This window comes from Sander lucioperca, chromosome 24 (genome assembly GCF_008315115.2).
Source record: "Sander lucioperca isolate FBNREF2018 chromosome 24, SLUC_FBN_1.2, whole genome shotgun sequence".
NCBI lineage: Eukaryota > Metazoa > Chordata > Actinopteri > Perciformes > Percidae > Sander > Sander lucioperca.
Genome location: NC_050196.1, coordinates 16,800,163 through 16,817,662, shown reverse-complemented (window position 1 = coordinate 16,817,662; position 17,500 = coordinate 16,800,163). Strand labels below are relative to the sequence as shown.

The 17,500-nt window shown below is 41.2% G+C and overlaps 1 protein-coding gene and 1 long non-coding RNA gene across 2 annotated transcripts in view; one reads left to right on the top strand and one right to left on the bottom strand.

Moving 5' to 3' along the window:
- The window catches only part of LOC116044852 (inhibin beta B chain-like), a 9,074-nt gene extending 1,287 nt beyond the window's left edge, over positions 1-7,787 (top strand). The window contains exon 2 of the mRNA XM_031292403.2: positions 5,770-7,787. Within this exon, the coding sequence (XP_031148263.1) occupies positions 5,770-6,545 (776 nt within the window). The 3' untranslated portion in view covers positions 6,546-7,787. The remainder of the gene's footprint in view (positions 1-5,769) is intronic.
- Positions 7,788-15,836: 8,049 nt separating this feature from the next.
- The window catches only part of LOC116044857, a 53,859-nt gene continuing 52,195 nt past the window's right edge, over positions 15,837-17,500 (bottom strand). The window contains exon 3 of the long non-coding RNA XR_004103764.2: positions 15,837-15,905. This is a non-coding gene — a long non-coding RNA (uncharacterized LOC116044857). The remainder of the gene's footprint in view (positions 15,906-17,500) is intronic.

Genomic DNA, 17,500 nt, shown 5'->3' with positions numbered 1-17,500 from the left:
GCAACAAGCCAACACCTCCTGCAGGGAGGAGAGCTGACAGCTTCTTGCACTAAGTTCGTTTTTGAAGGATGAGAAATGCAGCAAAGGCAGAGATGATCACGATGCAGCTAATCCTAAACATTCAATTAAGCTACCCCCTAAAAAAAGATCCTCTTATCTTTAAAAACACACAGCATCCAAACCGGAAAAGTGCATCAATTTATCAATGAAAAACTTAAATTTAACTTATTTAAGTGGCTTTTGACTCTGCAGGTTCATTGTAATGAAGCAGGACACTTTGTTGAACTTTGAAATTCAATATCTGAAATGTTATTTGATGCATAGCTGATGAGCCTGGCACTCTGCTTTCTGTGTGTGTGTGTGTGTGTGTGTGTGTGTCTTTATATACTGACTGAATGAGAAACAACCCGAGGAAAATGCTGATGTTGAACAGATGTTGATGCAAGGGCTTGAAAACCCGCCAAAAATAAAAGCAAAGGCTGTGCAAACAGCTGCCATACCTGCATGGTTGAATATCGCAATTCCCAAAGCGGTATTAATACTTGTTTTTACACTCCTTTGCACACTGACTATAAAAACAAGTCTTGGGGTGTCATCATATGTCGGTTTGCACCCTTGAAGTCAGACGAAGCTGTTCAGAGAGTTAAGAAACATTAAAGTGTGATTGTGCAGGCAGCTGTGTATTTGTTGCGTCAAAAAACTTGGAAACAGGATGTTATTGTATAGATTTATCGACCACAGAATCACAAAACATTTGAATGTAGTTTGGTGAATGGAAAGCTGATCATAATTTGGATTTTTAAGCATGGATTTTGCTGCATTTGGTATCCTTTAATGCTGCTGTTTACAGAGTTTAGAGACAGCTTTACATTTTTTAAGTCTGTCAACAAACTTGGAAAGAGGATGTTTCCAAGTTTTTCCAACAACACAAGTTTCCAAGTCCAAGAAATGCCGAAGTTATGAGTGTAGTTTGGTGGATGGAGAGCTGAAAGAGCTGTTTTTTAAGCATGCTGCATTTGTGTGCTGGAGAGAACGTTGGACATCTGGGACTCCTGGCTTCCACCCCAGTGTTGTGTTCACTTTCCTAGAAACCCCCGGCACACACAAACATAAACTTGGGCAGCTCTGCTCGGTGTCGGCGGAGGTTTCGCTCCCCGCTGAGAGCCTTTTAGTTTCAGATGTTTCTCTCTGTGGCCGCTGTGTTGCAGACCTTCCACCTTGGCGCCGTGCGCCTGCCAGTTGGCTGCGTTACCGGCCCTGAGCAGAGCGGCTGTCAGCGGGGACATGGCACGGCGACAAGGCTCAGAGGAACAATTTACTCAGGGACGGCTGAAAAGAAGCTGAAAATGATCAACGACACCACCTGTTTCGCCCACGTGTGTCCGTCCACTCCAAGTGTCTGCGTTGGCGTATACATGCATCTACATCCAGGATATTGTGTGTTCATGTGTGTGTGTGTGTGTGTCTGTATGTGTGTGTCTGTGTGTGACATGGCAGTGTTGAATCAGTCCCCTCAGTATAAGGTCAGAGCTTTTGTGTCGGCCGTCGCAAGGCCTGAATGCAGATTGATGGGCTGAACCCTGCAGCCTGGCACCCCATTAGAATTCACAGTGTGTGTGTGTGTGTGTGTGTGTGTGTTTGTGTGTGTGTGTGTGTGTTTGTGTGTTTGCTAGTTTTAGATTTGTTTCAGTTTTTAAGAAAGGTTTAGTTTTAGTTTTTATATATTTAGTTTTAGTTTGTTTCTGTCAAGGCCAGGTATAACCCTCCCTAAATCATTCACTGTTTTTGAATAAAGAGAAGGAAGTCGAGTCCTAATAGCCACCACATTTAACCATTTGAACGCCAAGGATATCATGCACGTAACTTCCCCATTTCTCTGTTTGCTCGAGCACTGCGTTGTGGCAAAGCTGGCCTAAAAAACAGAAGAGTCATCATTTTTGTAGCCACAGATTTCCAGTGATGATCATACAGAAATGCAGAAATGTCGTCTTTATTTAAGCCTAAATTTTGCTTTTTACAACGATATTATAAACTGTTTTGGGAAGCCGGGGTAACTCGCATGTTACACAATCTTTGCTGCAACACAGTGCGGCTTCTTTATCTGTCTTTCTGTCTGTTATTCCACACTAAACATTTTTCACCAGAAACAAATCAAGACCTTAATATTTGCCCAATGTCCCAGCAAGCCAGCTAGAGCAGCTGCTGTCTTTCTTTTTCAATGATCACGTGATTCAAAAACACTTTCTGACCACTTAATATCAATTACTTATTCACATTTGTCGTCCTCGTCCTCCACCTCTTTCTGTCTTTGAGTGCAGCTTGTCCTGGAGTTCATGTGAAAATCTCATTACCATCTCAGACAACGCAGCTGGTGATCTGTGACCAATTAATTCTCTCTCACACCGTCATTTAACTATCCTCCTCGAACTCATTGTGAGACGACCACTCCCCAACAGCCGCCATTCAGCCAACTTAATCAGAGTCCTCCGTTTGTTTATATCTACATTACAGACATCTGAGATGTTGCCTTGATCCCAACAGTTCAGAATAAGTGAGCTATGTCCCGTTTGATTGAATACTTGTTGACAGACCTGCAAAATCTGCACCTGCAGCTCAACTTAAGATAAGATAAGATAAGATAGACCTTATTAATCCCACACTGGGGAAATTCCTTTGCTAACTTAACCTCTTGTTTTCATTTTATAGGCACTTAACTTCTTGATTTTTTATCTCGCCTGGGCGACAGCGGCGCGCTAATCTGCAGCAGCCTGATCTAACATCCAAGCTGCTGCTGAGTAATGACTCGGAGATTACCTCGTCTTGTGATGGATGAGGTAATGCATGTCGAGGCTTTGATGATCACCAACAAAGTCTGCTCCCTCGAATACTTTGAATAGCATTTGTGTACATTTCTGTAGCATGAAATGCAACACGCGTGGAAGCTTTTGCGATGCCTGGTTGGTCTTTTCCTCTGATACACAGATAGGATGTGTTCTGTATTTCAGCTACAAAATCTCAAGTTCCTGTGGCGAACTCAACGTCCTCTTTCGCTCTGATTTCCTACAAACGTCATCTTCTTCACCTGACAGCTGTCAATCAGCTCGTGCTCTCCTTGCATCTCTCTAGCTCTGGTGCTTCGTTGGTACAAAAGCAGAAAGTGATGTGAGACTGTTGGTCCACCATCGGGACATTTGAAATCAAAGCTAGTTGTACAAGGTGGTTTACATGCACATAATAATCCAGTTTTCGCTACTTATTCTGAAAAATACATTATTCCTCCAAGCTGTTTACACAGATAATAAAAGTGATTATTCCTCTTATATTCCCGTTTACATTCAGCCGTGCAAAACAGGATTTTTTCCCAGTTTTCCAGCAGTGGCGGACTTGTTCAGCCGTGTGAACTCCCTCTGTCATTCCTTCAAACACCTTCTTGAAAAGGTTGCCGTTGCGATGTTTGCTCATATTCAAGACCACGTCTTTCATAATGTTTAAAAGTAGCTGTGTTTCTCCTTCTGACCAGAAATGTGGGCTTTTCTTTTGGGCCTTAAACCGTTAACAGGCATTCTTAATGTGCTGTATACATGTCCAAAGAATGCTTCTAAAACCTGAATAATACCAACATATCACACACATCTTAATCAAAAAAGAAAGCTTTGTAAGCACCTCAAGATAAAGTACCTAAAATGTAAAACACAGTAAATTAAGGAGCTTCTAGTCCTGTTTCATCAAACCATCCATTACCCAGGAGAACTCTAAGGATATTTACAAAATCTCGGCTCAAGATCAAAACTTTATCCTTCCTTAATGGGACCACTGGCTTGCCCGAAAGACACACAATGAAAGCCCAATAAATGAAGAGATGAATCAAATGCATCTTTCATGTTTGGTTTAGTTCAAGCACTTGTGGTATTCGTTAGTTGTGGGAAAGTTGCAGGGGAAACAGAAAAGATTAATCTGTAGAAACTTATCTCTAAGAAAGATGTTGAATGAATTTCAGATTGTGGCTTTGAATCCCTCAGTTGCCTTGCTTCCAAAACCTTTTAATGGTCCCACAAACGAGCTGATGGTCCCCAAATAAAAAGCCTCTGACCATTTGCAGTCTGCTGGTTGCAGCGGCCACGGCTTCTGAGAACCAGCTAATGTCATGTAAATGGTTTCTCTTGCGTCTTCATTCTTCCAGTTTTGTTGCTGCATCTCCCGCACTGCCTGGCCCTGCGACATGCTCTCAGGCCTCATTGTGAGGACAGTTAGGCTCCATAAGATCTCATTTTCAAGCAGCATTCAATGCAATGCCTTTGAAGCTTTGTGTGCCGCTCTCTTAAGCCCCCCCCTCGTTCTCATATTTAGGCCAATTCGGAGGCCAAGTGGCCCTGCGCCCAACGCCTTCCTGTCACAGTCCGCAGATCTGTGCTGCCACTGAGTGAAGCCAGTTTTTTTTTTACACTCTGGCGTTTCACTGAATGTTTAGCTGACAAATCTGCTACATTTGAATCCATCCTATAATAATCTGGGCTGCTCTCATTGCAAAGCAAGGATCCCCAACAACGCCGAGGAAATGTGGTCTTCAATACAGAAGAACTTTTAGCTTGCTCAATTATATTAGATTCCTTTAGAAACACCCCCCTTGCATCCACACCTACAAGCAAAAAGTAACTCTCAAATATTTTTTATAATGCACCAGGTTCATGTTTAACTTAAGTTATTATGTTATGAAGAAGAAGTGACCCTCAAAAAGTTCGTTTGAAGTACTTTTTTTTAACTTCTACATCCATGGTAAAAAGACATATACAGTGGCACTCATACATTTATGAACCCATGCTAAAGGCCTTTGGAATTAAAATACCCCCACATCATCACATACCCTTCACCATACCCCCACATCATCACATACCCTTCACCATACCCCCACATCATCACATACCCTTCACCATACCCCCACATCATCACATACCCTTCACCATACCCCACATCATCACATACCCTTCACCATACCTAGAGATTGGCATGGGGTACTTTCCATAAAATCATCTCTCAATGCAAATCAAACCAGCTATTAGGCTGACTGACATAAAACCATGTTAATCTCTAGGTATGGTGAAGGGTATGTGATGATGTGGGGGTATGGTGAAGGGGATGTGATGATGTGGGGGTATGGTGAAGGGTATGTGATGATGTGGGGGTATGGTGAAGGGTATGTGATGATGTGGGGTATGGTGAAGGGTATGTGATGATGTGGGGGTATGGTGAAGGGTATGTGATGATGTGGGGACCATGAGAACTTTATCAGGATGCATAGTATCCTGGATCCATGAAATAACTGGCCTTTCAAAATAAAAATCTGCCTGCCTCTATGGGAATTTAACATAGGGGTGTGTATACTTATGCCCCCTGTATTTTAAGGAAGAACATTTTTTTTATTTACGATACATTATTCACTCACAAAGAAAATTGATGTCCTTAAAGGTTGGATTTTTCCAGATTTTTTAAATTAAGGCTTGAAGATCAATTTCCAAAAGATTATTTTTGTATTCCTCTTTTTAGTCAACTTTAGCATGGGTTCATAAACTTATGAGCAGCACTGTATTAAAAGCTCGAAAAAAAGATTTCAGATCACTAAACAAAGACTTTAATTGGAGAATCGATAATTTTAACCGAGCCCTACAGTAGTTCTTACAGATGCTCAGTTTTTGGTGGTTGTTCAAAGTCTTTTAAGTGTTACTTTATTAATAATCAATCCGTCTATGTGTCAATGTGTTTTTGTTCCTTTAGATGACATGGTGACTTCCAAGTCCAGCCTGTTCTTCCTGATCTCCAGCGAGGGCAACCAGAACCTGTACGTGACGCAGGCCACGCTCTGGCTCTACTTCAAACTGCTGCCGCCACCTTCGGAGGTGCGCTCGAGGCGGAAGGTGACGGTAAAGGTGTACTACCAGGAGCCGGGCCTCGGCAGCAAGTGGGATCTGGTGGAGAAGCGTGTGGAGCTGAAGCGCAGTGGCTGGCACACCTTCATGCTAACGGACGCCGTGCGGTTGGTGTTTGAGAAGGGCGATCGTCGCCAGAACCTGGACGTGCGCTGCGACAGCTGCGAGGCAGAAGGCGTCGTGCCCATCCTGCTCAACCACAACGACGAGTCGCACCGGCCGTTCCTGGTGGTGCAGGCGCGACAAGTCGAAAACAAACACCACATCCGCAAGAGGGGGCTGGAGTGCGACGGCAGCAGCAGCCTGTGCTGCCGCCAGCAGTTCTACATAGACTTCCGGCTCATCGGCTGGAACGACTGGATCATCGCGCCGTCGGGCTACTATGGGAACTATTGCGAAGGGAACTGTCCGGCCTACATGGCGGGCGTCCCCGGGTCGGCCTCGTCCTTCCACACAGCGGTGGTGAACCAATACCGCATGCGTGGGATGAGCCCGGGCTCCATGAACTCGTGCTGCATCCCCACCAAGCTCAGCACCATGTCCATGCTCTACTTTGACGACGAGTACAACATCGTCAAGCGGGACGTTCCCAACATGATCGTTGAAGAGTGTGGCTGCGCTTGAGTATGTTTTACTACCGTTTATTTAAGGTGGAACTGAAGAACTTAAAACTGCAAACAGATTCACGATAATACAACGACAACAAAATGAATATAGAAACAGAATATTTATGGACGATGGAGAAAACATGAGCACACACAATCTCATCCACACATATCTACACTCCCTCATGTATGCCTGCACAAAAACTTGTATATATATTTATGTCTGTTGATATATTTCGTTATAAAACTGTTTCTGTGTAGAAACGATTCAGTCTCCTTCAAAGGGACGTGAAAAGTTATCTTCCAAATCTTTAAAAATCCACTTCGGAGAAACAATCAATCTCTGAAGTTCCTCGTTAAATATCTCTAAGATAGAGAGGATCTGGTTTGCTAAGACTTATGTAACCTACTAGCCTTTACAAAGCAGCATCAGTTGATGTAATTCCCTGCTATCAGTCACGTTGTTAGAGTAGGTACCACTTGTGTAGAAGTTTTGGAATTAAACTCTTCATGTGTAGAACGTAAACCCAACCTTGAGCGTGAAAATAACGTCTCCAGAGGAGCCTTACATGAGTCACAAAGAAGATGATTCAACTATGCCTCTTTTTGCAAGAGAATCATGTGCAAACACACGGGGCAAGCACTGAAAATTTTATCAGTCAAACTTCACCAACATACAGCACTTCTGGCCATTCACACTACGTCTTAGAGAAACTTTGTTCCACAATAAAAACGTGGATACGAACTTTTGGACGCATTCCAAAAACGGATGGATGCTGAAAAAAACAATCTGTAGAGACTTTTCAACAAGGTTGACGCAGTCAACAAACAGTGAAATAATCCTTTAAACTAAAAGGTAGAGTGGGAATGTGAAGTGTCACACCCCAAATTCACTGGAGGTTGTTTCCGATCTCTTCACAGCTCTGGATTCTTCTCTTTTCATTATCTTAATTGTTGAGGACGCACTGTTGCATGTTTCTGAAAGTTGGAAGAGTATTTTAACTTTTTATAGGGTGACCCTGACTTGTGATGGGATTTCTTTAGATCTTACCAAGTGTACAAAGGTAGAAAGGGATTTTATAAACATTTCCCTCAAATTCTCAACTCCTGTCCGCAAGTTATGAATCCATTTCTCAAATAAGTAATTTCTGCACTCAATTTTCCTTAAATCTAAGAACTTGCAACCTCAAATTACTTGATTCTCTTGGAACAATGTCTCGTCTGAAATTACAAAATCAAGCACGAAATTACACCTCAAATTTATATCTTTAAGTACTTTGACACTCGCTATAAACCACTCAGATTTAATACAGTTCGATTTGGATGTTGAGATATGAACTTCAGGTTCAAAAGTTCACCACAAGATAGATGGGAGGGGGCAAATAGTTTGAGAGCATGATTTAGGCTACATCTACACTACTATGCGTTACGCCTCTCGTCTGCACTACTTTGGCCTTTCCGAGCTCCTAAAACGGAGACATTTGGAAACACTGCTGTCCCCGTTTTGGTTTGAATACTCCGGGGTTGCTTTGTAGTCTGGACGGACACAATGGGAGACATTTGGAAACGACGACACATGTCAGTCAGTCTAATCGGTTAGGTAGCTTACAGACCTTCCAGTAACAGTTCCACCTCGTCCTCGCTCCAAGATAATACATCCCTGCTCTTACGTTTCACCGTCGTTCTTTCTCCAAAGTAGTTTCTGTATAACCTACTTCTACATCCATGATTTTAAACCGCAGAGTAACGTCAGGCAATCTGCTTCCTGTTTACACCGGCGCGCACATGCCAGACAATCCCAGACATGCCCAGTGTGTGTGTGAACGGTCATGTGATATGTGTTGTCAGACACGTTAATATGGACGCAGATTAGTTCCGCTACTGAAACTAAAATTCTTGTGGACGGAAATCGTTTTTTGTCTCTAAAAGCTGCTTAAAAATGAAAACGTAGTAGTGTAGATGTAGCCTCCACCCCCCCCAACTGGAATATTAAGATTTCAATAAGTACACGTATAATACGTCACGTACAACCCCAAACAAATACTCTTTGCATACGTGGAAATGGTGAAATGAATATCAGGAACATTTATCCGTTTTTGGTAACGTTTGGATCATGAAAAAAAAAAAAAACCTTCCTTCAGCTTCAGATTCGATCGCTTCCTGTTGTTCAAATCAAAAGAAAAATCCAGTCAGTGAAAGTGAAAAGTTGCCATATTGCTCAGTTTAGTGACGTGCAACTTCGCACTTCCTCGACGCACACTTTGATAGCACTTGCAGATTAAAAAATGCCTTTAACGAGCCCTGGGTGGCGCACCATTTGCCCACAGTCCTTCTAAAAGAAATAAGTGCCGCATGAGCTATGCAATGTATATTATTTACCAATTTCCATTTCAATACTTGAAATGTAAGTGTGGCAAAAAGGGGCAGTTTGGGCTTTGGATACGAGGCAGGAGGAGTTTCTGTTAATGACTGAAAATGTGTTTCTGGTAGAAGACGGTGATGTCTTGAACTGCGACAGAAAGAGTTGATCAGTCAAGTCAAAAGTCAAAGTTATAAAAGAAAAAACAGCAACTGTTGACAATCTTCTCCCCGTTGTAAAGAAAAATCGACCCTGTCTCCTGAAAGTTACGCTTATATTAAGCTAGGCTAACCGAAATTATATTAAAAAGATATTAAAATCAAAGTAATGAGGTTTGAAGTCAAAGTTTTTACATTTTTAAAACAGATTTTTTTAACGACAAGGAGTATTTTCCATGAATGCCAACATGTCAGCTGTTTTATCATCTCTCAGATGATAAAGTTAAAGATTTCCTTCAAATATATTCTGACAGAAACGTAATTTCTGGATTATGTATTATTCCAGTCCATGAAAACTAGGGATGCACCGAATCCAGATTTTTGGGGTTCGGCCGAATACCGAATCCTCGTCCCATCCTCAGTCCATGAACACAGTAAACTCATTAATTGAGTAAACAGTGACTGTCCTTCCTTTGCCGTACCTGAAGTTGCTGCATTCTGGCTGCTGTCTGTAGATTCCTTCATCACAACTCGTATTCTTCCAGATGTTTCCTACCAGATGTTGTAACAGCGGTGATGTTGTGTATAGTTTAGGGTCCTCGCCACCACCAGACTAATCAGCATTGCTGATTGAACATGTATCTGGACTTGAATGGCCTTCTTTTGACTGAAAGTACTGCCTAACTACACTTCTTCTGCTCACGAGTTCCATTTTCACTTTCTCACAGCCTGCTGCATTGAACGCTCCACCTACGTAAACACCTTCCTGTAATCAACGGGAATTTTCAAAATTCAAAAAGCCCAATATTCAGTCGAACCCGAAGTCCAATCCTGGATTCGGTGCATCCCTAATGAAAAAGTTATGTTCAAAGTTCCTTATATCTGTCGCATTACATTTCTGTCTAAATATATTTGTTGTTGCATTAGTATAAAGTGATTATTAGGACACAGGGTTGGAAAAAGATTGCTGCTAAATTTCCAAAAGTGACACAATCTCTCCGTCCAACTTCTATAAGAAAACAAAAGCTAAAGAATAATGGTTCCCAACTACACAAAATAATGGTATTCTTTTCTTGAAATACACGGGATAATTGTACATCTTTAAACAAACCCATCAAATAATCACAATAATCACGTATTGGTTGAACTGTTGAGAACTTGTTGACTTATACAACCTATGAAATGTGCTAAAAAGTAGACATATCTTTGTTTTGGATGGGTCACAAGCCTAAAAAAGGTTGGGAACCATTGTTGTAGAGTTTATAAAATCATACAACGATGTTTCTTTGTCACATTGTGAGGCCATGTTTGTTTGAAATAGAGCAGCATGTTCTGGGGAATCTGCTTTATTGTGCAGAGGACAAAATAGATTAAATCAGTGTTATTGAATAACGAAATTAAAAGATTAGTTTTCCGTCCTTTATGTAATGATCAATTGAAACCACTGAAAGATAAAAGGAGGCTAACTGGGGCTAACTTTGACCCAGATGTGGATGCATTTTGGAGTCTAAATGAATGGATCCCAGTGGAGTTCCCAGTTCGGCACCGAAACACACTTTGAGACACAGTTTCAGTCACTTTGACATCACTTTGATATTTTCAGGTTATTTCACGAGTCCATTAAACTCGTCTCTCATTCCCAGGCTTCACTGCTACCAGTTACACATTTATGTCTAAGTGACTGATGGAAACAACAATCTTTGAAATTGGTCCAGGAATAAGCAAGACAAAACAAGCTGTAATCTAACAATAAAGGGCAAATGCGCACCTTTAATTTCCGTCCACTAAAAGTGCTGTTTTTGCCGCTGACAGTCTCATATCATTATTCTAAGTGTCTGACAACATTATGGAAAGGATCCCTACAGAGATAGACCTTTTAGTTAAAGAGTAAGATCCTTTTTTTAAACATAAAAACTAATCTCACCAGACCCCATGTAAATAATCAGTAATTTTATTATCGTAAAACACACTTAATTTAATTTGGACAGAAACTAAATAAAACTATCAAAAGCCGTCTTGGTTCATCTTTCCACTGTTCCAACAATCACCACTCTGGTTTGGTTGAAATAAACCCTTAATTCACCCATTTACATGTGGAGATATACTGGCTCTATACACGCTAAAAGCACTGATTATTTACATGGAGTCTGGTGGAGATGCTGGCTCTATACACGCTAAAAGTACTGATTATTTACATGGAGTCTGGTGGAGATATGCTGGCTCTATACACGCTAAAAGTACTGATTATTTACATGGAGTCTGGTGGAGATATGCTAGCTCTATACACGCTGAAAGTAGTGATTATTTACATGGAGTCTGGTGGAAATATGCTGGCTCTATACACGCTAAAAGTAGTGATTATTTACATGGAGTCTGGTGGAAATATGCTGGCTCTATACACGTTAAAAGTACTGATTATTTACATGGAGTCTGGTGGAAATATGCTGGCTCTATACACCCTAAAAGTCCTGATTATTTACATGGAGTCTGGTGTAGTTTGGTGATGGTGATTTCGGGGCTGTTTCATGTTAAACTAAAAGGATCTTACTCTTTAACTAAAAGGTCTATCTCTGTAGGGATCCTTTCATAATGTTGTCAGACACTTAGAATAATAATCTGAGTCTGTCAGCAGCAACAACAGAACTTTTAGTGGACATAAAAATGGTTTTGTTGACTGCCTGCTGCAGCGTTTTCGCTTCATACTAAACCAATGTCAAAGATTGTTGTTCCTATCAGTCACGTACACACAGAAACATAGGAACATAAGGTACAGGTTGAAAAAAAAACCAACTTACTTTGAAGAGAAGTCTCCTGTCCAACGCTCAACCCCCGACTTCGCCTGCCGCTGTAATCTTTCGCTCGTTCTAACGGTTGTTAGAATATTTGCACTGGGGAGCTGCGTGACTAGTAATAAATAAAATAATAGATATATAAACTGCCATTGAAAAAGTTATTTTTATAGAAGCAAAATTGCGCTCTGTTCAAATGTATTATACCTAATCATGGAACCAAAGAGGCCAAGAGGTTTAGCTATTGAAAGATGGCAACCGCGTCATGTTTGTGTTGTTGTAAATGACTTTGTGACAGTTAAAAGAGGCCTAAACACTGTATCAGGGTATAATATCAGTCCATAATCAGCTTAATCTCTTTTCTATTTTGTACCTAGACATGGAATATTTCATATTTTTTCATCAAATTACTTAAATAGTTTTCTTTCGTCTTCTTTATTTTGTTAGCTCTCGTTACGGAGTCATTTAGAGTAAAGCACATGCCATCTGATCCCCTGTACAGTCTACTGTGTAACATATAATTATGCTTTTGAAATATTTTGTTCTTTGTAATTGTTGAAAAATAAATTTCTTATTACCAATTATATGGATTTGTTTTTGGGTCTTGAGAGCAGTTCCTTCACTGTACCGCCCTATCAAGGGGAAGCTTTTGACGCTTTGGCCGCTCTGACGTGGCAGGACATTCACATCAAGCAAGGAGGACTAGCATACGTACTTAAATAATTACAACACCACACACTTCACCAACTCACAGAGACACCAACTATCCCAGCTACTTTATCCCATGCCTTGTTTTTTTTAACAGGTCCCTAGTAGAGGATGGATGGAGGCCGGGTTCGGACAGATATTTAGAAATGATGTTTCGGTTCGGGTCCGGCCCGGTCACATCAGCGCGATAAGGCATTGGACATTTTAAATTTAAAAAAGCTTATTATGTAGGTACGCGTCTGTGTTAACGTGTCCTTGTTGGCCCGTGTGCGCTGATGCGCTCATCTGTTGACATTTCCGAATGCCTGTCTATAGTTGCTTAATAAAAGATTTCCACACAAACAAACGTACATGTGTCATTAGCATGAGAAAGAAATTACATTTCAACTGTCTCGGGTTCCGACAGAAATATCTTAATGCCTGTCGGGCTCGGGCCGGGCTCGGTTACTGCTCTGTCGGGCTCGGGCCGGGCTCGGTTACTGCTCTGTCGGGCTCGGGCCGGGTTCGGTTACTGCTCTGTCGGGCTCGGGCCGGGGTCGGTTACTGCTCTGTCGGGCTCGGGCCGGGGTCGGTTACTGCTCTGTCGGGCTCGGGCCGGGTTCGGTTACTGCTCTGTCGGGCTCGGGCCGGGGTCGGTTACTGCTCTGTCGGGCTCGGGCCGGGGTCGGTTACTGCTCTGTCGGGCTCGGGCCAGGCTCGGACAGAAAAATGCGGCCCAATCCGCACTCTAGTCCCTAGAAAGTCCCTAGTTTACATCGTATGTTTCTCTGGAATAAGCCAGCGCGAAGGACGTCTATATTCCGATTGGTTGCTGGTCGTTTGCCGCTGAACTGCGTCATAGCTCATTACCACAAAGTTGACCAAACCTAAACTTTCTGATTGACGCTCTGGTCGCTCAACACGCCCCAAAACGCGACGCCGACAGATTTTCCCTTCTTGCAGCTGAGAGAAGCCGACTTCCACTATAAATTAATGACTTCCGGTATCTTTGAAGCTCAAGTCAGCGGTGGTGTGTACGTACATCAGTTCTGGGTCTGTCTGTAGAGAAATATATAAATAAATTTGGTTATTTTTTTATTAGGGCTGCAACTAGCAATTACATTCACATTACAATCACATTTGTGCGGCTTGTTTTTTTCCACAACTCAATATAGTAACTGTCACAGAGGAGAGAAGAAACTAGAACATACCAGACTGATGTCATGAAGTGGCGTATGTATGACACGCCAATTCGTATGCCATTATTGCGTGTTATCAAGACGCATACTCGTTTTTAGCGTGTTTATCAACGCCGTTTGGCCTCCATTGACTTACATTACCTTGCGATTGCGTGTGAATTTACGGCGTAGCGAGTAGTATGAAAAGGAAAAATCCGTGTACGGAGGTTGGTCGGGGGGAGGACGGGTCAAAGATAGAAAGATAACACGTAGCCTCGCGAGAACACGTAGCCTCGCGATAACACGCCATGTGGCTACGCTATGACGTAAAATTAGATATAATTTCATATAAATGAGGTTTATTGACCATGAATTCCAAGAATAAGTGTAAAACTGTGAATAAGTTGGTATTAGTACTTTATAGATTAGTATGATGGTGGTAGTGGGGAAAAAACTTTAAAAAAGGAAAAAAACGTGGAAATAATTGTCAAAAAAGTGTATAGATTTTGACCAGGGAGGACAACATTATTTTTTGGGGCATTTTTTCCTCTTTATTAGATAGTGACTGTGGATAGAGAGGAAATGGGCCCGACAAGTTCATATGACGGGAAGACGCTGGAAGTTTTCTTCCATAAAATGTTGTGATCACATCAACAGAAACACGCTGAGTGTGTAACCACAAAGCTGCTGTTGTTCCTTCTTAATGTTGACATCTTCTTCTTCTTGAAACCTCAAAGAGTTATTACCTCGGGCGGCTGACGCTGCTGTTTTTTTTGCCACGTTTGCCCGCATGTGTTGACACATTTCTACATCCGAAGCCCATAAAATTCCCAGCTCATAATTACAGCAGAGAAGCTGACATCAGCTGATGGTTAATCCTCTCACGTCATATTTGATATACAGCGTGGAAGAACATCTGTCACTAATAATGGCAAATACATACGTTTTAATTCAATTTAGCTCAAATGGTGGCCGGTTGGCTCAGCGGGTAGAGCAGGCGCACATATACTGAGAGGCTTATGCCTCGATGCAGAGGTCCAGGGTTTGAGTCCGACCTGTGATGATTTCCTGCATGTCTTCCCCCTTTCTCACCTAGCTGTCCTGTCAAAATAAAGGCAGAAAAGCCCCAAAATAATCTCTCTTTTTCTTCTATAACGTGTCTATTTGTGCCTTTAGATTTTCCTTAATTCACCCAAAGTTAGCATTGGAGAATGCCTTATTTGCATGATAACTAAAGTTTAATTAACTATGGATTTACTTTTCATCAATGATGGTTATTATATAAGTGTTATATCAAGCAAGGCAGCTATTTTGATTAAGCGTCTTAGTCTCTTCATGGGAATTTGTCATCTTCCCGACGATATAATATATAAATGCAGCTTTTTAAAATGTATTTTTAAGAACTTCTTTGTGAGAATCGTGTACATGTTCCTGAGTAGTTTTCCTCGAGCTGGGAGTAAGAACAGACCACTCCGTAGAGCTCTCTGTGTGTCCACGCTGGCATACAAAGGCTCTTAACAGGCCTAATTATACCTAAGCAATCTCAGCAGGACTTCAAGGGTCAAGGGTTTGACCTCCGGGGTCACATGCTTAATGATAGTGATGCAATGGACTACAACCGCTGCAGCGTTAGCAATTAGCATTCAAGGAAACTCTTCTGTGCTGCTGTGTTGATGCTAACCCAAAACCAAGTGTCAGACGAAATCATGATAAATGTTGTTAAGTTGGGTGAATGAAGTCGCCCCTTAATCTGACAGCTGAGAAGACAACTCTGACTGTCTGACTGCTACTCAGGAATGAGAGGGGGAGAGAGAGAGGGAGAGAGAGAGAGGGAGAGAGAGAGAGAGGGGGGGAGAGAGAGAGGGAGAGAGAGAGAGAGAGAGGGTGGAGGAGAGAGCGAGAGAGAGAGAGGAGAGAGAGAGAGGGGGGGGGAGAGAGAGGGAGAGGTGGAGAGAGAGAGAGACAGGGAGAGAGAGAGAGAGGGAGAGAGGGGGAGAGAGAGGAGAGAGAAGGGGGAGAGAGAGAGAGACAGGAGAGAGAGAGAGAGGGAGAGAGGGGAAGCAGATGTAATTTGTTTCAGGACCGGGAGCGGTTATCTATCATCAATCATACATTACAGTTTGTGATAAGGTACAGTACCTGTGCCTGGAGCGAAACAGGAGCTCTCTGCACTGTAATTCCCCTCCTCGAATCAGACCTCGATTGCATCTGCAGACAGAGTGTGAAATGAAAAACACATTAGAAATAATCATCATACTTCATACTGACAAACAAGACAAGACGTAACTTCTTTTTTGATTACTAAAATGACAAATACATCCCAAATACATGGAATAAATGTATGATTTGATTAATATATTCCGTTTTCTTACTGAAAGTCCAACAATCCAAAAAAGAAATCTAAATGCCAATGATGTAAATTATGTTACAACAAGTAAGAAAAACAAACATTGTGAAACAGACACAAATTAATGAACAAACGTTTCTGAAATTCAGGGGAAACCCCTTTTTCTTAAGTCTTTGGTTTGCACAGTTACATCTTTTGTTTGGACAAAATTACGTCTTTGGTTTGCACAAAGTTGTCTTTAGTTTGCACAAAATAACGTCTTTGGTTGCACAAAGTTAAGTTTTGGTTTGCACAAAGTTAAGTCTTTAGTTTGCACAAAATAACGTCTTTGGTTTGCACAAAGTTAAGTTTTTGGTTTGCACAAAGTTAAGTCTTTAGTTTGCACAAAATAACGTCTTTGGTTGGCACAACATTATGTCTTCTGGTTTAGACAAATTACGTCTGTGGTTTGCACAAAATAACATGTTTAGTTCGCACAAATTTAAGCCTTTGGTTTGCACAAAAATGTCTTTGGTTTGCACAAAATTACGTTTGGTTTGCACAAAGTTAAGTTTTTGGTTTGCACAAAGTTAAATCTTTTGTTTGCACAAAAATATGTCTTTAGTTTGCACAAAATAACGTCTTTGGTTGGCACAACATTATGTCTTCTGGTTTAGACAAAATTACGTCTGTGGTTTGCACAAATAACATGTTTAGTTCGCACAAATTTAAGCCTTGGTTTGCACAAAAATGTCTTTGGTTTGCACAAAATTACGTTTTGGTTTGCACAAAGTTAAGTTTTTGGTTTGCACAAAGTTAAATCTTTGTTTGCACAAAAATGTCTTTAGTTTGCACAAAATAACGTCTTTGGTTGGCACAACATTATGTCTTCTGGTTTAGACAAAATTACGTCTGTGGTTTGCACAAAATAACATGTTTAGTTCGCACAAATTTAAGCCTTTGGTTTGCACAAAAATGTCTTTGGTTTGCACAAAATTACGTTTTTGGTTTGCACAAAGTTAAGTTTTTGGTTTGCACAAAGTTAAATCTTTTGTTTGCACAAAAATATGTCTTTAGTTTGCACAAAATAACGTCTTTGGTTGGCACAACATTATGTCTTCTGGTTTAGACAAAATTACGTCTGTGGTTTGCACAAAATAACATGTTTAGTTCGCACAAATTTAAGCCTTTGGTTTGCACAAAAATGTCTTTGGTTTGCACAAAATTACGTTTTTGGTTTGCACAAAGTTAAGTTTTTGGTTTGCACAAAGTTAAATCTTTTGTTTGCACAAAAATATGTCTTTAGTTTGCACAAAATAACGTCTTTGGTTGGCACAACATTATGTCTTCTGGTTTAGACAAAATTACGTCTGTGGTTTGCACAAAATAACATGTTTAGTTCGCACAAATTTAAGCCTTTGGTTTGCACAAAAATGTCTTTGGTTTGTACAAAATTACGTTTTTGGTTTGCACAAAG